Source organism: Athene cunicularia (genome assembly GCF_003259725.1).
Source record: "Athene cunicularia isolate RWA chromosome 4 unlocalized genomic scaffold, athCun1 chr4_part2, whole genome shotgun sequence".
NCBI classification, from domain to species: Eukaryota; Metazoa; Chordata; class Aves; order Strigiformes; family Strigidae; genus Athene; species Athene cunicularia.
Genome location: NW_020799099.1, coordinates 23,334,651 through 23,349,914, shown reverse-complemented (window position 1 = coordinate 23,349,914; position 15,264 = coordinate 23,334,651). Strand labels below are relative to the sequence as shown.

General features: G+C 43.5%; 1 protein-coding gene across 2 annotated transcripts in view; it reads right to left on the bottom strand.

The window, feature by feature from the left end:
- Positions 1-2,883: 2,883 nt before the first annotated feature.
- GPRIN3 (GPRIN family member 3) overlaps positions 2,884-15,264 on the bottom strand; it is a 63,940-nt gene continuing 51,559 nt past the window's right edge. For both annotated transcript variants that reach the window (XM_026847992.1, XM_026847991.1), the window contains exon 2: positions 2,884-11,793. In XM_026847992.1, the coding sequence (XP_026703793.1) occupies positions 9,306-11,684 (2,379 nt within the window). In that variant the 5' untranslated portion in view covers positions 11,685-11,793 and the 3' untranslated portion in view covers positions 2,884-9,305. The remainder of the gene's footprint in view (positions 11,794-15,264) is intronic.

The following is a 15,264-nucleotide window of genomic DNA, read 5'->3' as shown; positions in this document are numbered from 1 at the left end:
CAGAGAGTTTGCGTGACTCACCTGATTACAGCATCTTACCTAAACTGCTGTATAGTTCTCAGCTTTCTTAGCCAGCATTTCTCCTTTAAGTAGCTGGTATACATAAAGATATAGTCACATCAGATGTGGGGAGACATCTGGATATGACCGAAGCCAAGTGTCAGCCCTATTTATTCCCCATTCCTTCTCTGCTGGATCCAGGAAAAAAATAGGGAAGCCTGTCCACCAGCCTCTGTCTACAGAGCAGGCGCTCAAAGCATCCAAAACCTAGTGGGAGCTCAAGTCTTTCAGAAGGGTGAGTAACCCAATGCATGGAGCAAGCATCTCCCCAGAAGCTTTTCCCTTAGCCTAAGACTTACTAAACATAAGAATTTTGTCTCATTAATTAATAGACTGGTAACTGTCCTTAAAAAAGGAAGAGACACAAAAGCAAGAGACACAAATCACAAGAGGAGCGGCTTCGTGAATGGCCTCACCTCTGCTAGTTCCCGGGCAGACCTCATCTCTCCTCCTTCCTGAGCCCAAGATGATGCAGTTCAGCAGTCCCTGGCTCGGCACAGATGCAGGGGCTTTGCAGAACCCAGCAGCCATTCCTATGCATCAGCCATTTTCTAACAGGTGGCGAGGAATAGGCAGGTGCTGAGTGGTTGTGCTCTAGCTGCTGGGGTATTTTTCACCAGCCCATAAGAAACACGTTCTTAACTGCTCAACTTGCTTATGTCTTTCTGATGTTATATAAGTGGATTTAGAGAAAAAGCACTGCCATGAGCAGGTTTCTAATTAGGAAAAGAAATAAATAGAATTATGGAATTAAGGCAGAACCTCAGCATGAATGACCCAAATCCCTTCCTTGTGCCGCAGTCCACAGCAGGCTATTAGAAAACATTTTTTTAAAAAAATAGTTAATTCATTGCTAAGATGGCACAGCAAAGGCAAATTCCTTTGCAGGCTAGCACCCACTCTCTCAAGCTGCTGATCCCTCTTAATTTGACTCTTTTTGACATTCAGTACTTTAGGAAGCAGGGTGCTCTGCAATTCAAGCAGCACTACCCTCATTCCTACAAACACTGCTGAAATACAAATAGCAATGGGGCATATATTACCATGTCCTAATTCGCACTGACAGCTCTTGGTACAAACATGCAGACTGTCATTACTACTCAGAGTTGCCTACTATGAGTTACCTGCTGTCTCACTGGGTATAGGAGTCTCATTAAGAGTAGTTTTCTTTGTGGAGTTATCAAGCATCTACAGGTCTCCATGACCCAACCTCAAGTGGAGCTAAGAGCACGCAACATCTTCACAGATGAGGCCATATTTATCTAAATACTCAGCTGCAGATTTAAGTGCCTACATTTTAAAACACGGCTAGAGAAACTTGTAATTTATGGTTCTCAAATTAGTAATTTGAAATGTGATGAAGAAATCTCAAGTTTTCTACTCCCAATACTGCCACCTACCACAGAGTGTTTTTGATGACATTTGAATCCCCAAATGCATGGCGATTTCTTTAGATGGTTAAAGAAGAGAAGCAGATACCCTGGGATGTAGTGCTGCTGGTTGGGAAGTGCACGTCCTCAGTAAATCAGCTGATGCATGAACAAGAAGCCAGACTTACTCTTTACATATGAAGGCACTATCTTCCTGAAATTGCTATGTTACATGATACAAAATCTGCATCAGATGGAAAATATGTACTGGTGATTATTGGTTTGATAGGATGCTAGTTTACTTTCTGCACTGGTCCTTTTTCTGATGGGTCAGTCTCCTTGGTGGTGGGGATCTCTAGGGTTTTTTTCCTACTGCAGTGAGACTACGGGGATGAAGTAGGAAAGGGAGACATCAGTTTTCCTGCCTATAAAGAGAGCTTGCCAGCTGTGGCACACAGCTGAATGAACCCAGCTACCATAGGGAAACACCCCACTCCTGGCAGTTTGGGTTCAGGACTAATCTTTGGCAGCCACTGGCACGCAGGAACTTGAACCATATGACAAGGAATCCAGCAAAGCTTGTTAATAAAATACCCTGCCCAATTGCCCAAGCTGAAGTAGCTTGAACCCTAGGAGCCAACCACAAGACATAAGAAGTACAGAAACACAGTTAAGAAAAATATTTTTGGGAAGAGAGCTTCAGTCCAGCTTGGGGTGAGCAGCCAGAATGTCCCTGGTAGCAGAGGCACCATACAACCACATTATCTCCGGGTCTATTCTGCTCTTCTCCCCTTGCCATAGGAAAGAGCATGCCGAGATGGGGTCCTCATGCCCTCTAGTAGTAGACAGCCACATGGAAATAACACCACCAGATAAAAATACTTCACTGCCATCATCTGTGATCTTATACTCTTTTGTACTATCAGATAAAACTTTATTTCTTTTTGGGGAGGAAAATGGTTCAGATTAATGCTGATGTTCTTGACTTTGCATGTGGCATGCAGGCATGCTGGTGGATGGTGGTAACAATTTACTACAGCAGTGACACCACAGGGTTAAATTGCTGCCCTTTTCCGTCTTAGCTCCTGGGTTGCTGAGCCTGATGAATAATGTGTTGCTGTGTGGCAACTACTGAAAGGCAGCTGAAAGGCTGAGTGAATTCATGCGAAAGGGTAGAGAAGCAGTCCTGCAGAAAAGTCTGTGCTCATGAACAGCTCTGAAAAGGCACCAGCACTTACACAGAAGGAAGCAGAAGGGTCTCTTCTTTGGCATGGTGGCTTCCACTGCGCTGAGCTTTGCAAGGTGCCAGGTCTCAGGCCAGAATGGAGAAAGTCCTTTGTAGCTGCTCTGTCTTACAGACATACACAGATCTAGCCAGAATGGTCACACTTAAAAGTCCTTTCTTTTCCCATGTCAGCCTACAAACAGAGACCCAGAATAATTAAGACAGTGTTCATTTTATTGTATTCAGCATGGAAACCAGGAGATGTAAAACAGCAAAACATTAAATTCCTAAGGGACTCGATCGAGTGGGTAACATTGCTTTAGTATCACTGTAAGACTTCTTCACATGCAAACTTCTGTTGGTATGTCTTGAATGAACGCCATGGTACACCTGGAAGCCTAATACTAGCTTTACTTCGTACAGTACATCACGCTCAGTCAGTGTAACTATAAAAATAATAAAGCCACAGTAATATTAGTTGTTGTTAGAAGCCCCCAAGTTGGTTTTCTCCTGCTGCTGACTGATTCACAGCTATCATTTTTGTGGTGCTTGCAACAGCCAGGAATTCAAATTATACTTTCTCCCTTTAACTCTGTGTAGAAACTCCCAATGCTTTCAGTGTTCAACCAAGATCCTAACTTCAGACTTCAGATGTGATTTTATGTACCACAAATGCATAGAACTTCCTCTTCCATTTTACTGAAATTCTTCAGTGTAGTGTCTAAACTTGCATTTGACATACTTCAAACTATTGATTATAAGCTCAGCTAATGGAAGTGTTGTCAGGAGGACCCTCCAGTAGAAGGGTTACCTGTTGTAACAGAGCTGTTGAGAAGCATCCGAGAGACTCGTGTTCAACAACAGACAACTGCTGGAGACTTTGCTGGCAGAATTGTAATTTATTTCTATTCCAGAGTGTCAGTCTAAGCAGAAAGCTAACAAAAACTTAAGGTCTAGTATTTCAAACGGGACTTGGTTGATGTGATTCTGTTTCTAATGAGCTCAGATGCTTGCTATCACCCATAGTCTTTTTGCAGAAACCAGTTTGTACATACAAGTACGGATTTCCACCAAGCTCAGTAGCCAGTGTGCATCTCTGCACACCCCAACCACTGCACTTTCTGTTGACAGTCTAGACATGGAGGTTGGTGGGTTTTTCAGATACAGCTGTGGGAATTTTTTTGAGACCACATAAGGAGAAAATCCTTGTTTCTGTATTGCAGAGTGATCTAAACTTGCCTCAAAGTTGATGAAAATGCTAGGTGTCCAGCATTCAATCAGAAGGGTAAAGGAAAAAAACTGTCTTAGAGTATGAGTAATGCATGAGACCTGCACACATGTACATCCCTTTTAAACATGAACACATTCACACATAAGCTTACCTACAGCAAATGTTTTCCTAGAGGAAAAAAAAATTCATCTCTGTGTGACTGGGCTCAGTAATTACAGCATTTTCTTCTTTAAAGAAGCCCGAATGATGCCAAAATCTGCAAAATCTGCCTTGCTAGGATTTGATGCAACATCCACATTATAAACTCTGGAAAGGAAAAGCTGCTCAGAAAAGCACAAAGTAGAATAAAATAATAAATCTCAGTTAAAAAAAAAAAAGAAAAAGAAAAGGATGATAGTAATTTCAGTTTGGTTCAATGAAGCAGTAATACTTAATTCTTTCTTTTAAACATCTACACTGACTCAAGTGGGATGACTAAGAGAACACTGCAGCCATTTCAATGTACAGGACCTGACCTTCAGTCCCATGGACCACTGCAGCATCCAGTGACTCCAGAAATACTTGGTAGTGTTCAGCATCTGGATAAGAATCTGTGTGCATATCTTCGGGATGACTGAAAATACTAACCACCCATACAGGCATCCAAAAAATAAACTGGCAGAGGTTGAGACTTTACAAAAACAGGGGAGAAGAAAAAGGAGGGGATAGTTTTCTTCAGACCATAGCCCTTAACTTTCTAAGTCCCTGGAGCCTGACAATCATTTGTCTCTCATTCAGAGCAGCCATTTCCATAAGCTGGGCTTGAAAGTCTTGGTAACCTTTTGCATTGACTTTTAAAAGATGTAGAAAGATAAGACATAGAACAAGACAATGGAACTAATAAGTAAATAAAATTTGTACTTTCATACAAACCTTGCCTCTACTAAGTCATGAAACATGAAGTAATTCCATCAAGTTTCCAAACCAAAAAACAGGGTTTCTATTAACTTCAACACTGATTTTCATTTAGATTTCCACTTCTTAATCTTACCACTTCATCACAGTTATGAAATTCAAGATAAAAGCTAGTGTTACCTTTAGAGCATATATTCACCTTTTCTGAATCCCTTGAATATACCTCTCCAAATGGTGCATTTTACAAGCTCTTACCTGGTAGTAGCAGTAGTAAACTGAGGTTGTTTGCTAGTAGGTTTGTTGAATCATATATGGATACGTCTATATATATGAGCAAAATATACAGCCCTTGGAAATGTTCCTTTTCCTAAAAGCCATGGGACACCAACAATATGAAAAATGTGTGAGCCCAGAATGAACAAATGGGCAAAACTTACGTAGAACATTGGCTTTACAGAAACAGGAATGGGAATTCCTTGTGAAGCACCTATATCAACTTTGGTTTACTTCTCTTTTGGTCCCTCCCTTCCCGTATTTCTCAGCAATTCCTTCTGGTATATTCAAAAGAAGGTTTTCTTCTACTGAAATGGATAAGACAGATATTCTCCTCCTTGTCCCTCCACCTCTTTCCCCACTCTTTTTTCCAAACCAAGGCAGCAGAAATGAGGCAGGACTTCAGCACTTGTGCCCAAGGCAACGCAAAGCTGTCAAGACACCAACCAAGTGCTCACAGACAATGGAGGATGGCACAGCCTTACACGAAACCCCGGACTACATTGCAAATTGCCTGCAATGAGATTCTCCTTCAACTCAGGCTCTGTACTGGCAATACTGAAACATGCTTATTAGTTTTCCTAGCAGAAAGCTCCTGTATTGAAACTAGAAGTAACTCTTCCATTCTCATTCACTGTTTTTATTAATGGTTCTGGCCATGTTAACCTCCCCCCCTGCAACCAAGAGGGAAGAGTTTCCTGATAAGCAGCTTGTTTCCAAAAATTTCTCACCTTGCAACAAACTGAATTTGAATTACTTCAACTGGCTAGGCTGAAACACAGATATTTTTCTCTTTTTTTTTTTTTTTTCATACGGACCTACTCTTAGGAATGGTAAAGGACTTTCTGTTTTTATTATCTCTGTATTAGTTCAAATGAACTACCTTGGTTGTTAACCATCCCACCAGTGCAATGTGATTCTGAGTCAATTAGCAGAGAAAAAAAGCGTGGTGGTGGCACACAGATCATCTCCCCCTACCCTCTGCCATACTGCTACTCCAAGCACAGTTTCGTGTTTGACGCTGACACGACACCAAAAACAGTCTTCCTTGGCTGCTACAAGACCATTCACATGCATATTTGCTAATTGCTACCCAAAACATAGTTCTGTTTTGCTGCTGGTGAAAGATGCATGATCCCTACAAGGATTCACATCACCATCTAGACATTTTATGCAGGAGAAGGCATAAATTACCAGTGTTAAACTATCAGGTTGTTTACAGTCTGCTCTAGCAAGGCAAAGTGAAAACCTAAAACATTTTCCATGAGATGCGCTGGTGATTATCAACTCGTTTCTGTGTGTTGTTTTTTTTGGCACGTTATTGCTTGGCTTCAAATGCATGCCTTCAGGAGTTCTGTGTCCACCAGGCAGCGTCACCAACATTTCGCAGTTTGTCTTTGCACTTGTATTCTCCTGGAGTACAAAAGCACAGTGGTCTGCTGCCCACTATGGTTTTTCCAGTTATGCCCATGCAGTTGTTCAGATGCATCCACTTAGTAACTTGCTCACTGGTGTTTTGTGGTATGTATGTATTGATGAAGTTTTCCTGGAAGAAAGGTCATTTGGGGTGGGGAGGGAGGTGTGGGTGGACCAGCTGGTGAAGACTCACAGCTGAAAGCAGCTGCAGGGAACCAGGATCTCCCATTCCTCACAAAGAAAAGTTAATTCCAGTGCCAGCCCAGCACCCTGCACATTCATTGCTAAGCCCAGTTTGGTCTCAGTAAATCAAGTCATACCCATAGGCTAGAAATATTTTGGAGAGCTTAAGCTAAAGGATAAAGTTCATGGAAATTGGTGAATGTGCGACAGCCATTTATTCTCCTCTGGAAAAAAATATAACAATTCATTTATATATTCAGACTGAGCATATTTGTAAAGGGACAGTTCAGAGTAAGCTGGCTCACAAAGCTACAGCAAGGGGGACAGTGGAGAGAGGGATACGAGCTGAGCCAGGGGACACTGTTTCACAGTAAGACAGGCTGGGCAGCAGCTAGCAAGGGAGGGGGCAAAAGGAAGGAGAAAGGAGCAGCGCAAAGCCCTGGACCTGAACAGGACACAGCAAACACCGCAGACAACTCGGGGAATCTCTTCAGGGCTGACACAGACACAAAATAGGAATAGACACTGAACTTGTCAACTAACCTGACATAGTGATACCGCCGATATTAATCCCACACAAAATTTCACGTGAAACTCACATCTCAGACACTGCTAGAAAAGGGATGGAAACAGTAGTACTAACAGAAAAAAAGGTAGGAGACCTTCCTCCTGCTACGCAGAGGTGGGAAGACACTCTCCAATGTGGTATTTCAGAATTAGCAATTCAGTATCAAGTGAGAGAGGACTTGAAATGATGTACAGAAATGGAACAAGGACATGCCATAAAGCCACCAAATATATTCCAGAGGAAAACTAGGAGTCAATTTGATACAATGCCTAGGGGCAACACCTATCACCGAACTGGGTTAAAATATTTTATCTTACAGTATTTTATCTCTCTGCGAGGGAAAGGTTGCCCCAAAACAGCTGCTTTGAAGGCTTGGCAGTTGATAAACTCAAAAAGTCTGGCCTCCTAAATAAAAGGGGACCACCTCATGTCTCCTTCACAGAAAAAAAGAAAAAAAAATAGTGCTCATTTCCACTGTGTAAACCTGTAAGATTTACAGAGTAAGTTGTAAGAGTAAGATCTACAGAGTAAGTCAGGTGTGTGGTACTAGACAGAAATAAATTATCATCATGATTAATGAAAAATCTTTAATGGAATAAAAATAACCCCTATTTAACTCTAGTGCTCTACAGGATTACAACATCCAAATCCTCGGTGCTTTGCAGGATTGAAAACTAAATTTTCTACAAACTGCAGGAGTTCCCCAGCCTCCCATCATGAATTCTAGTGGACAGAATGAAAAAGTATTGGGAAACACATTTCCCAGGTTGAAAAATATCATTAAGGTGAGAAATGTGACCAACATACATTCGAGACATTATTGTATATCAGACTTCTGGAGAAAACAGTCACTAAGCTACCTTTTATTAGCAGTTTCTACAACTTTTCTAACATTAGAAATACAGCAAAGATTGTCTCAAGATTTCAATACTTCTGTAAAGTGAATGTTTCAAGTTAACAATATAATGGTTTATAATATAGACAGCATTAGGTAAAACAAAATACGCACAGGCTAAATAAATTGTATTTGGTTTAAGAAAGACAGCAAGAAAAGCATCAACATGCTACAAAAAAAGTAGAGTTGGCTAAGAACTTTAAAGGAAAAAAATGAGTGTAATGCACTAGACATGTAGGCTCATGGATGCAGACGCACAGGATAGCCTCTGCTTCTATGGGAAAACATTACTGTGTGTCTCTAGAGAGAGAAAAAAAACCAGATCCACATCACTTTAAAGAGTGATTTAGAGGAGCCAGAATGGCTTGCTGCTTTTGAAAGACTTGGCTGGAGCACCACAGCCCAAGTGAGGGGAGCATCCTGTCAGGTGCAGGTACATCTACTGACATGCTCTCTCGTGACTCGCCTGCCCTGTGTGCATCGCCTGCTTACACCTTAAGTGTGGCTGATGCAGGGGAGAAAAAGCCCGCAGAATATAGTCCTTTCTCACCTCCCCTTCTAACCATCAAAATACCATTGACTTAACTTCTCCCAAAGAGATAATCCTTCAGCCTTGATCCTCACTCTTTGCCTGATTCTCCATTTCAACGGAGAGGAAGACCTGGCTCTTTGGGGCTCACATGAGAACGGCGTCTCACAATATCAACAGAAGTGAGACTGCTCAGTGATCAAGGTCCATAACCTTTTCATGGACTTACCACAGGGAAGTTGTGTTAGGTCTTTACAGCTGCTGGAACTCAGTTTTACCTCCCCCAGCCACCCCAAACTATAAGACCTTGTGATGCACACAAATAACTTCCCATAATAATGTTGACAATCTCTCTGCTTCTTGCTTTATCAGAAGCTGCTGCTCTCCCTGCAGTGAGGTGACAATTTAAATTTGTGCTTTTGCTAAGTGCCTAGCTTTTCATCTGACAGTAGTCGGGATGGGGGCATAATGTGGAAACATACCAGCTGTGGCAAGAATAACAGCATGATGGAGCGTGTGGCTACTCAGAAAACAAAGGGGAATAATTTTCCACTGTTGCTGCATCACAACCCCAATAACACAAAGGAACAGCAGGACTCGAGACTTGAGGGGAGGGATTCTCTCTACCACCATGGACATCTACACACTCCTGCAAACCATGTCAGTCTAACACAGAAGAAGGAGCAGGTCTGACGCAGCAATTAGGACGCCTAAAATTCTGCAGCATGGACTGGAACACGTTGTGCTGCCTCCCTTTCAGTTTTTTATTTGAGGATGTATCTGAGGAAATGGATTTCCGGGTCTGACTGTTCTGGGCCCGGATCAGTTTCTCGTGTTCCCGTATTTGTCTCTGTAAGTGGTTCTGGATGGCAATTCCCAGGGATTCTGGATCAAGGGAAGCACCATAAACCTCCCATGTCATGCCCTGCTCATCCCAAACAACATCCCTGACGTGTTTGGACTGCTTCACCTGCACTTTCGCCTCCATGGCCGGGGTGGGCTGCTTTTTGTTTTCCCCCAGGTTTGCCAAGGCCTGAGCTGAAGCAGGAAGAGCTGCTGTGTGAAGTTGGCCCCTGGGCTCCTTGGCCTGGAGGCCTTGCTGCTGGGGGGCTGCTGACACCTCCAAGGGAGGGGTGAGACGTGCAGAACTCTCACTCAACTCAGGTGTCAGTCCTGCCTGCAGGCTGTGGCTGCTGGCTGTCTGAGCCTGGCCAGTTTCTCCCCGTCCTCTGCTCTCATCCTTCTCACCTGTATCCTCTGAACACGCCTTTATGTGGACAGTGGCAGGTTGGCTGCTAACATCCATCCCTCCTCTAGGATCAAGCACAGCTGAGTTTTCTTCCTTTGGTTTTACCACAGATTGATGAGGAATGGCCTCCCCTTGACTCGCACCCTTACTTTGCACAGGCTTTTGCTCAGAGTCACCCATGACTTCTTTCTGCTTGACTTCACTATCTGTGCTACAGAGTAAAGGTAACCGGCTGCTTCCTGCATCATGGACAAGATCTTGCACATTGTTTTTGGTTGCTGGGACAGCAGCAGCAGAAGTGGTGCTTGGTTCTCCAGTGCCAGACCTAGGCTGTGCTGGAGTTTGATTACTGGAGTCAACTGCAAGCTGCTCAACAGGGATGGGCTTTGGTGGGACTGGAGCATCCATTGGCAGCTGTGCATCATCCCTGCTGTCAGGGGCTGCACCAATCATTTCTGCATTACCCACAGATGTTGCTTGGGAGGTAACAGCTACAGGGGAAAAGTGTTTTGCATTATCTGCTGCTGATGGAGACACCACATCAGGTGGGACCCCAGGCAGTCTGACAGGCTGGGTTTGGGCTGAAGCAGTCACAGCCATAACAACAGTCGTTTTTGATGTGATACCAGGAGAACATGGGGACTTCTGTTCTGAGGATACACTGTCACTAAGTGCAGAGTGGCTCAGCCCCATACCTCCTTGGTAAATTACGTGCAGTTCTTCCTTCTCCTCTGGAGGAGGATTCCCTTTTAAGAAGGCAGCAAGGATACTGGGACTGGTGGAAGCCGATTTGCTCTCCATGGTAGCCACAGCCTGAACCTCAGCATCTCGACATGTCCTGCTTACTGCTTCCTGAGTTAAAGAGCTGCTCTCCAGCTGAACTGTCATTGTACTCGTTTCTCTGAATTTGGAGAGCTGGGTGGAGCCTGGGCTCACTGACTCAGCGTCTGCGTTGCGTACAGGATGCGGACTCTCGTGGCTAGGCTGGGCTGGTGCCTCACCACTCTGCACCGCTTCAGTCTTATCTGTGGGATGCAACTGCGTTGCGTCTGCAGCCTCACTTTTTGTCTCCAGACTGGTCTGTGGGTCTCTCCCCAGGTCAGCTTCAGCGTGACACGCTGGCGAGGCTGACTGACATGCAGCAGAACCAGTTTTTTCTGCTTCCCTGCCTTTTTCCCCTCTTTGCAGAAGGTTTGCCTGAGAACTATGACAGGACTCATTACCTCTGATAGGGTCACCTGGGGAAGAATAATTTAACACCTCAAGTGCTGGCTGATCATCAGTCCCTTGAGGTTTCAAGGCGGAGTCATCCATTTGTGTCAGGGAGCTCATTTTTGCCTGGCTGCCTTGCACAAACTGCCGGGAGCTCTGGGGGGCTGGCATCATCTCTGGCCCCTGCCCTGCTGAGGGGGCTCCTGCTGCAGCAAGGGCTAGCGCTGCTGGTCCCTGGCTGCCCGCTGGCTGGGAGCAACCAGCTGGCTCTATGGCTGCAGGATGCCCCTCTGCAGCTTTGCTGGCGAGCCCAGGAGGAAAGGCCTCCTGCTGGCTAGCATCGTCCTCGCAGCATTGCTCACACCTCTGTACGCTGGCAGCTGACGTACATTTCAGGTCGAACAAGCAAACACCAGCAGAGCTGGATGGCGTGCATGGGAAGCCATTGCTGGCCCTCTCTCCACTGGGTAGTTTGGGCTGGTGCTTAGCAGACTGCAGGTCTCCCAGGTGGTCCTCCTCCACAGCAGCTGTGACCAAGGAAAGCTTGGCAGATCTCAGAGGATCTGGTACAGTCCCCATGGACTGTATCTGAGATGTGTTTTGCCCTCAGCTTCTCCTCAGAGTTTTCTCGCTGAGTGGTGGGTGCAACAGGGCAGGCTGTAGGCAACAGGTTTCCTGTGAAGCTAATCTGTTAATGAAAGAAACATAGTGTTAGCATCAGTCAGATATAAGAAGAAAATGTACCTGGAACAGATTGATTTTACAGCTTGGAGAGAAATGTTTGCAGGCAAGAGGGAAAGTGAAATACCTATTTCTGCCTAAAAGTCACATGAAAGATTTCAAGGATCTCCTGATTCCAAGGTCTGGATGGAGAAGACAATATTAGGGACAAAGGAACAGCAGCTGCCCTGTTGTTGATAGATTAATGAAAACATAATGATATGCCAAGAGGAAGGGGAAAACAAAAGAAATATGAAATGAAAGCAGGGATGAATGGCAGGGAGAACGGACTTTGTATGGAAGTTTTAGGTCACAAAATAAACTCAATGTGATAAAATCCTCTAGCAAGTCACCTGTGGAAGGAAAGGTGCTACCTGTTGTGCCTATGTGAAGAACAGATCTGATTCCCACCCTGTGACATGAGTGGATCCCAAACCTTTGCTGAGCACCAGTTCCATCTTCTCACAGAGAGCTCTTCTCTAACTCCACTACTAATAAGGATGTGCTCACAGGGGGCAACAGGTCACTTCAGACTAATGTGAATGAACCCAAACCTCACTGGTAAAAGGAACACAGAGGGCCAACAACCTGTTGCATGGTGCAGATAAAACACCTAGAGAAGCTGCTGCACTGTACAGCACTTGGGCTGTGCACATACTTACTGCTTTCACATTTAGATCTTTTGAAATAATTACAAGGAAGCCAGCTTAATTAATAAATGGGGGCACAGATGATCTAGAAATCAATTTACAAGCAGGTGGTATGAAACTGGAAGGGGAACACTGTAGCACTGCCGAACAGGAGGGGCCCATCCCATACCCAGTGAAACACTGGGGAGGGATTTTAAACAGGTGGAGCAGAGTTATGGAGGTTGAAATCCAGCCAGGACTGCAGAGAAACCATTGCTTCAAACAGAAGGCAGTCTCCAAATGTGCTTGCTGGCTGGGCTTCCAAAAGGACTCAGCATTGCCCAACTCAGACCCTGCTAGATGTCAAGGGCTGGATTGCTGACAGTGTCAGCAGAGTGGTGATGGCCAGTGATAAAATCCCACCCCAGTCTTCCTTTAAATTACAGGCTACTTGTTTAAAAGGTTTTCTCCATCCAGCAAAGCACAGGTATGAGAGCTGGGAGACACCCTGAACATCTAGTTTTATGTTAACGAGAGGGATGATGCTGCCCGTGTCTCTGCAGGCACACAGTGGGGTCTCCTTTGTTACATTACTTGGGAGACACCGCTGAAAGGAGCTGGGCAATCACTCAGCTGTTCCAGATCCTCCCTACTCACTAGCAGTATCAGCAAAAGCCCTTCCCAGAAAACATCCCTACTCTCCTTTCTCTCTCTCAGCCTGAATGGCAGCAGTATGGCTTCCTCAGTTTCTGTAAAATTAATCCTAAATTTCAGCACCTTATGGTACTTAGAAAGTGCAACAAGAGAAAAATACTCAGTGAAAGGAAAATTAAGACAGTCTGTTTTTCTAAGAAAAGGAAAATGCTGTGACTATTTACTTATTCATTAAGCTTTATGTCTTCCACATATTAATAATTTATTATTTTTATACTGTCTCTTTGGGCTCTGTCCAATCACAGATATACACAGTCTGCTGGGTTAAGCCAGCCCTGGGAGACTATGATCCTACTCCTGAGTTTCTTAGCTGCAATCTGTGATAGCAACTCTGCATCACTTCAAAATGGCTTTTCAGCAAGGCTAACAATTGCTAAGATTTTTGAGAAGTACTGAGTCAATGTAAACCAGAGTGAAAAATCAGTGGAAATTTGTGTTCACCTAGAAGATATCTTCACCTCATTTTGTGCTCACTTTAAAGCCAGTCAACATAGTCCTGAAGTAAAGGAGAGCTATTCCAAGTTCACGCTGTTGTACTATGAACGTCTAATGACCATGAGGGGAGGAGCAGATGGCTTTGGACATCTGTTTGTCTATAAATTCTGATACTCTCTTCTTTCCTTTTCCAAATATCGATGCAAACCAAACTAGTATATACAGTTGGGCAGGTCACATTTCTTTTAGATCCAGAGTTTATTTAAGAACAATTAAACAAATCATTGAACAAAACCAACCCCCATTTTAGGATGAGACATACTACTCAGTAAACAGTTTCAGAAGAAATAAAGACGGCAAAGCAAATCTGTTTGGCTCTTCACGATAAAAAAACTGGGAAAGGCAATCTGCGTGCCAGAGCACTGTCTTTAACTCATACCTGCTCCATGGGGGAATGATTCCTAATTTTTCAATTAAGTGAATTAGTTCTGATCTGAACCCCCACATGAATTCTCCCCATCTGTTTAGTGGCTCTTCACAAGCATCACTTGAAATGCACATTGAAACGACTGTCACATGTGCTAATTAAAAAGTGATTCTGCTACTGAGCCCTTGACATATAATGTCGACAGAGAAAATTCTCCCACCAAAACCCCACATGGACCTATTTTCTGATGTGTGACAAGAGTATAACCCAGACATTTCGCTTGACCCTTGAAGATGGGTTGGGGGGCTGGGTCACTACTGATTGGTAAAACTGTGAAAATTAGTTAGTTTATGAGAATAACGTTTTTACAGAGACTTCGTTATTGAAGTCATGGGAGCTATTTTCTTGTTAGACTCCTCACTAAGCCATCCTAATGACAGGAGCCAGAGGCACTGTAGTAGTCTAAATAAATGTGGTAATTTTTGACAATGCTCTTTCTTAAGAATTAATAAAAATCAGAATGAAGTGTCTTACACAAGAGAAAAGCAAGCAAACCCAACTTATTACAGAATTGGAAAGTCATTTTTATTATTGGAATGTTATTTATGATTATTGCTCATTTTTATTTGGAGTCCTATTATACAGGGCTGAAGAACAACGCTGGGACCTGTGGGCAACACTAATTAACTACCAAGGCAGTGAGGACTCAAAACAGCAAGCAAAACTGACTGCAAGAAAATACCTAGAAGAAACAGAAATACAAAATTCAGTAGTAGGCCAAAACACATGTCAAAAGCAACCAAGGTCACTGATGAATTTTTCAAGTGTTATATGCCTGACCTTGCTCAATCACCCAAAAGTTTCTTTTATCGGGAGGTGAAATTAGTATCTCCACAAAGGTCAAAATAAATTTGTAGTAATAAGAACAGATTTTCTAAACCAACAGAATTTTCCACCTTATTTAGACCACATTAGTCTGCCACTATGTCAATCTCATCTCAACATAGCACCCTTCCGAACCTTTTGCAACATGAAGTTTCTAATTTTGACAATGTTTATGTTTGGCTTATATAGTCTGGAGGATACTACACAGCCAGCAGACCTTCACAGATTCTTGTCACTGAGTAGGTCTTCATTATGTGCTTTAAAAAAACATAAACCTCAAGAATTTTTCTGGCAACTCAATGCTGACAATACAAAGAAACTCCTATTTATTTCAGTAACACCCATGCCC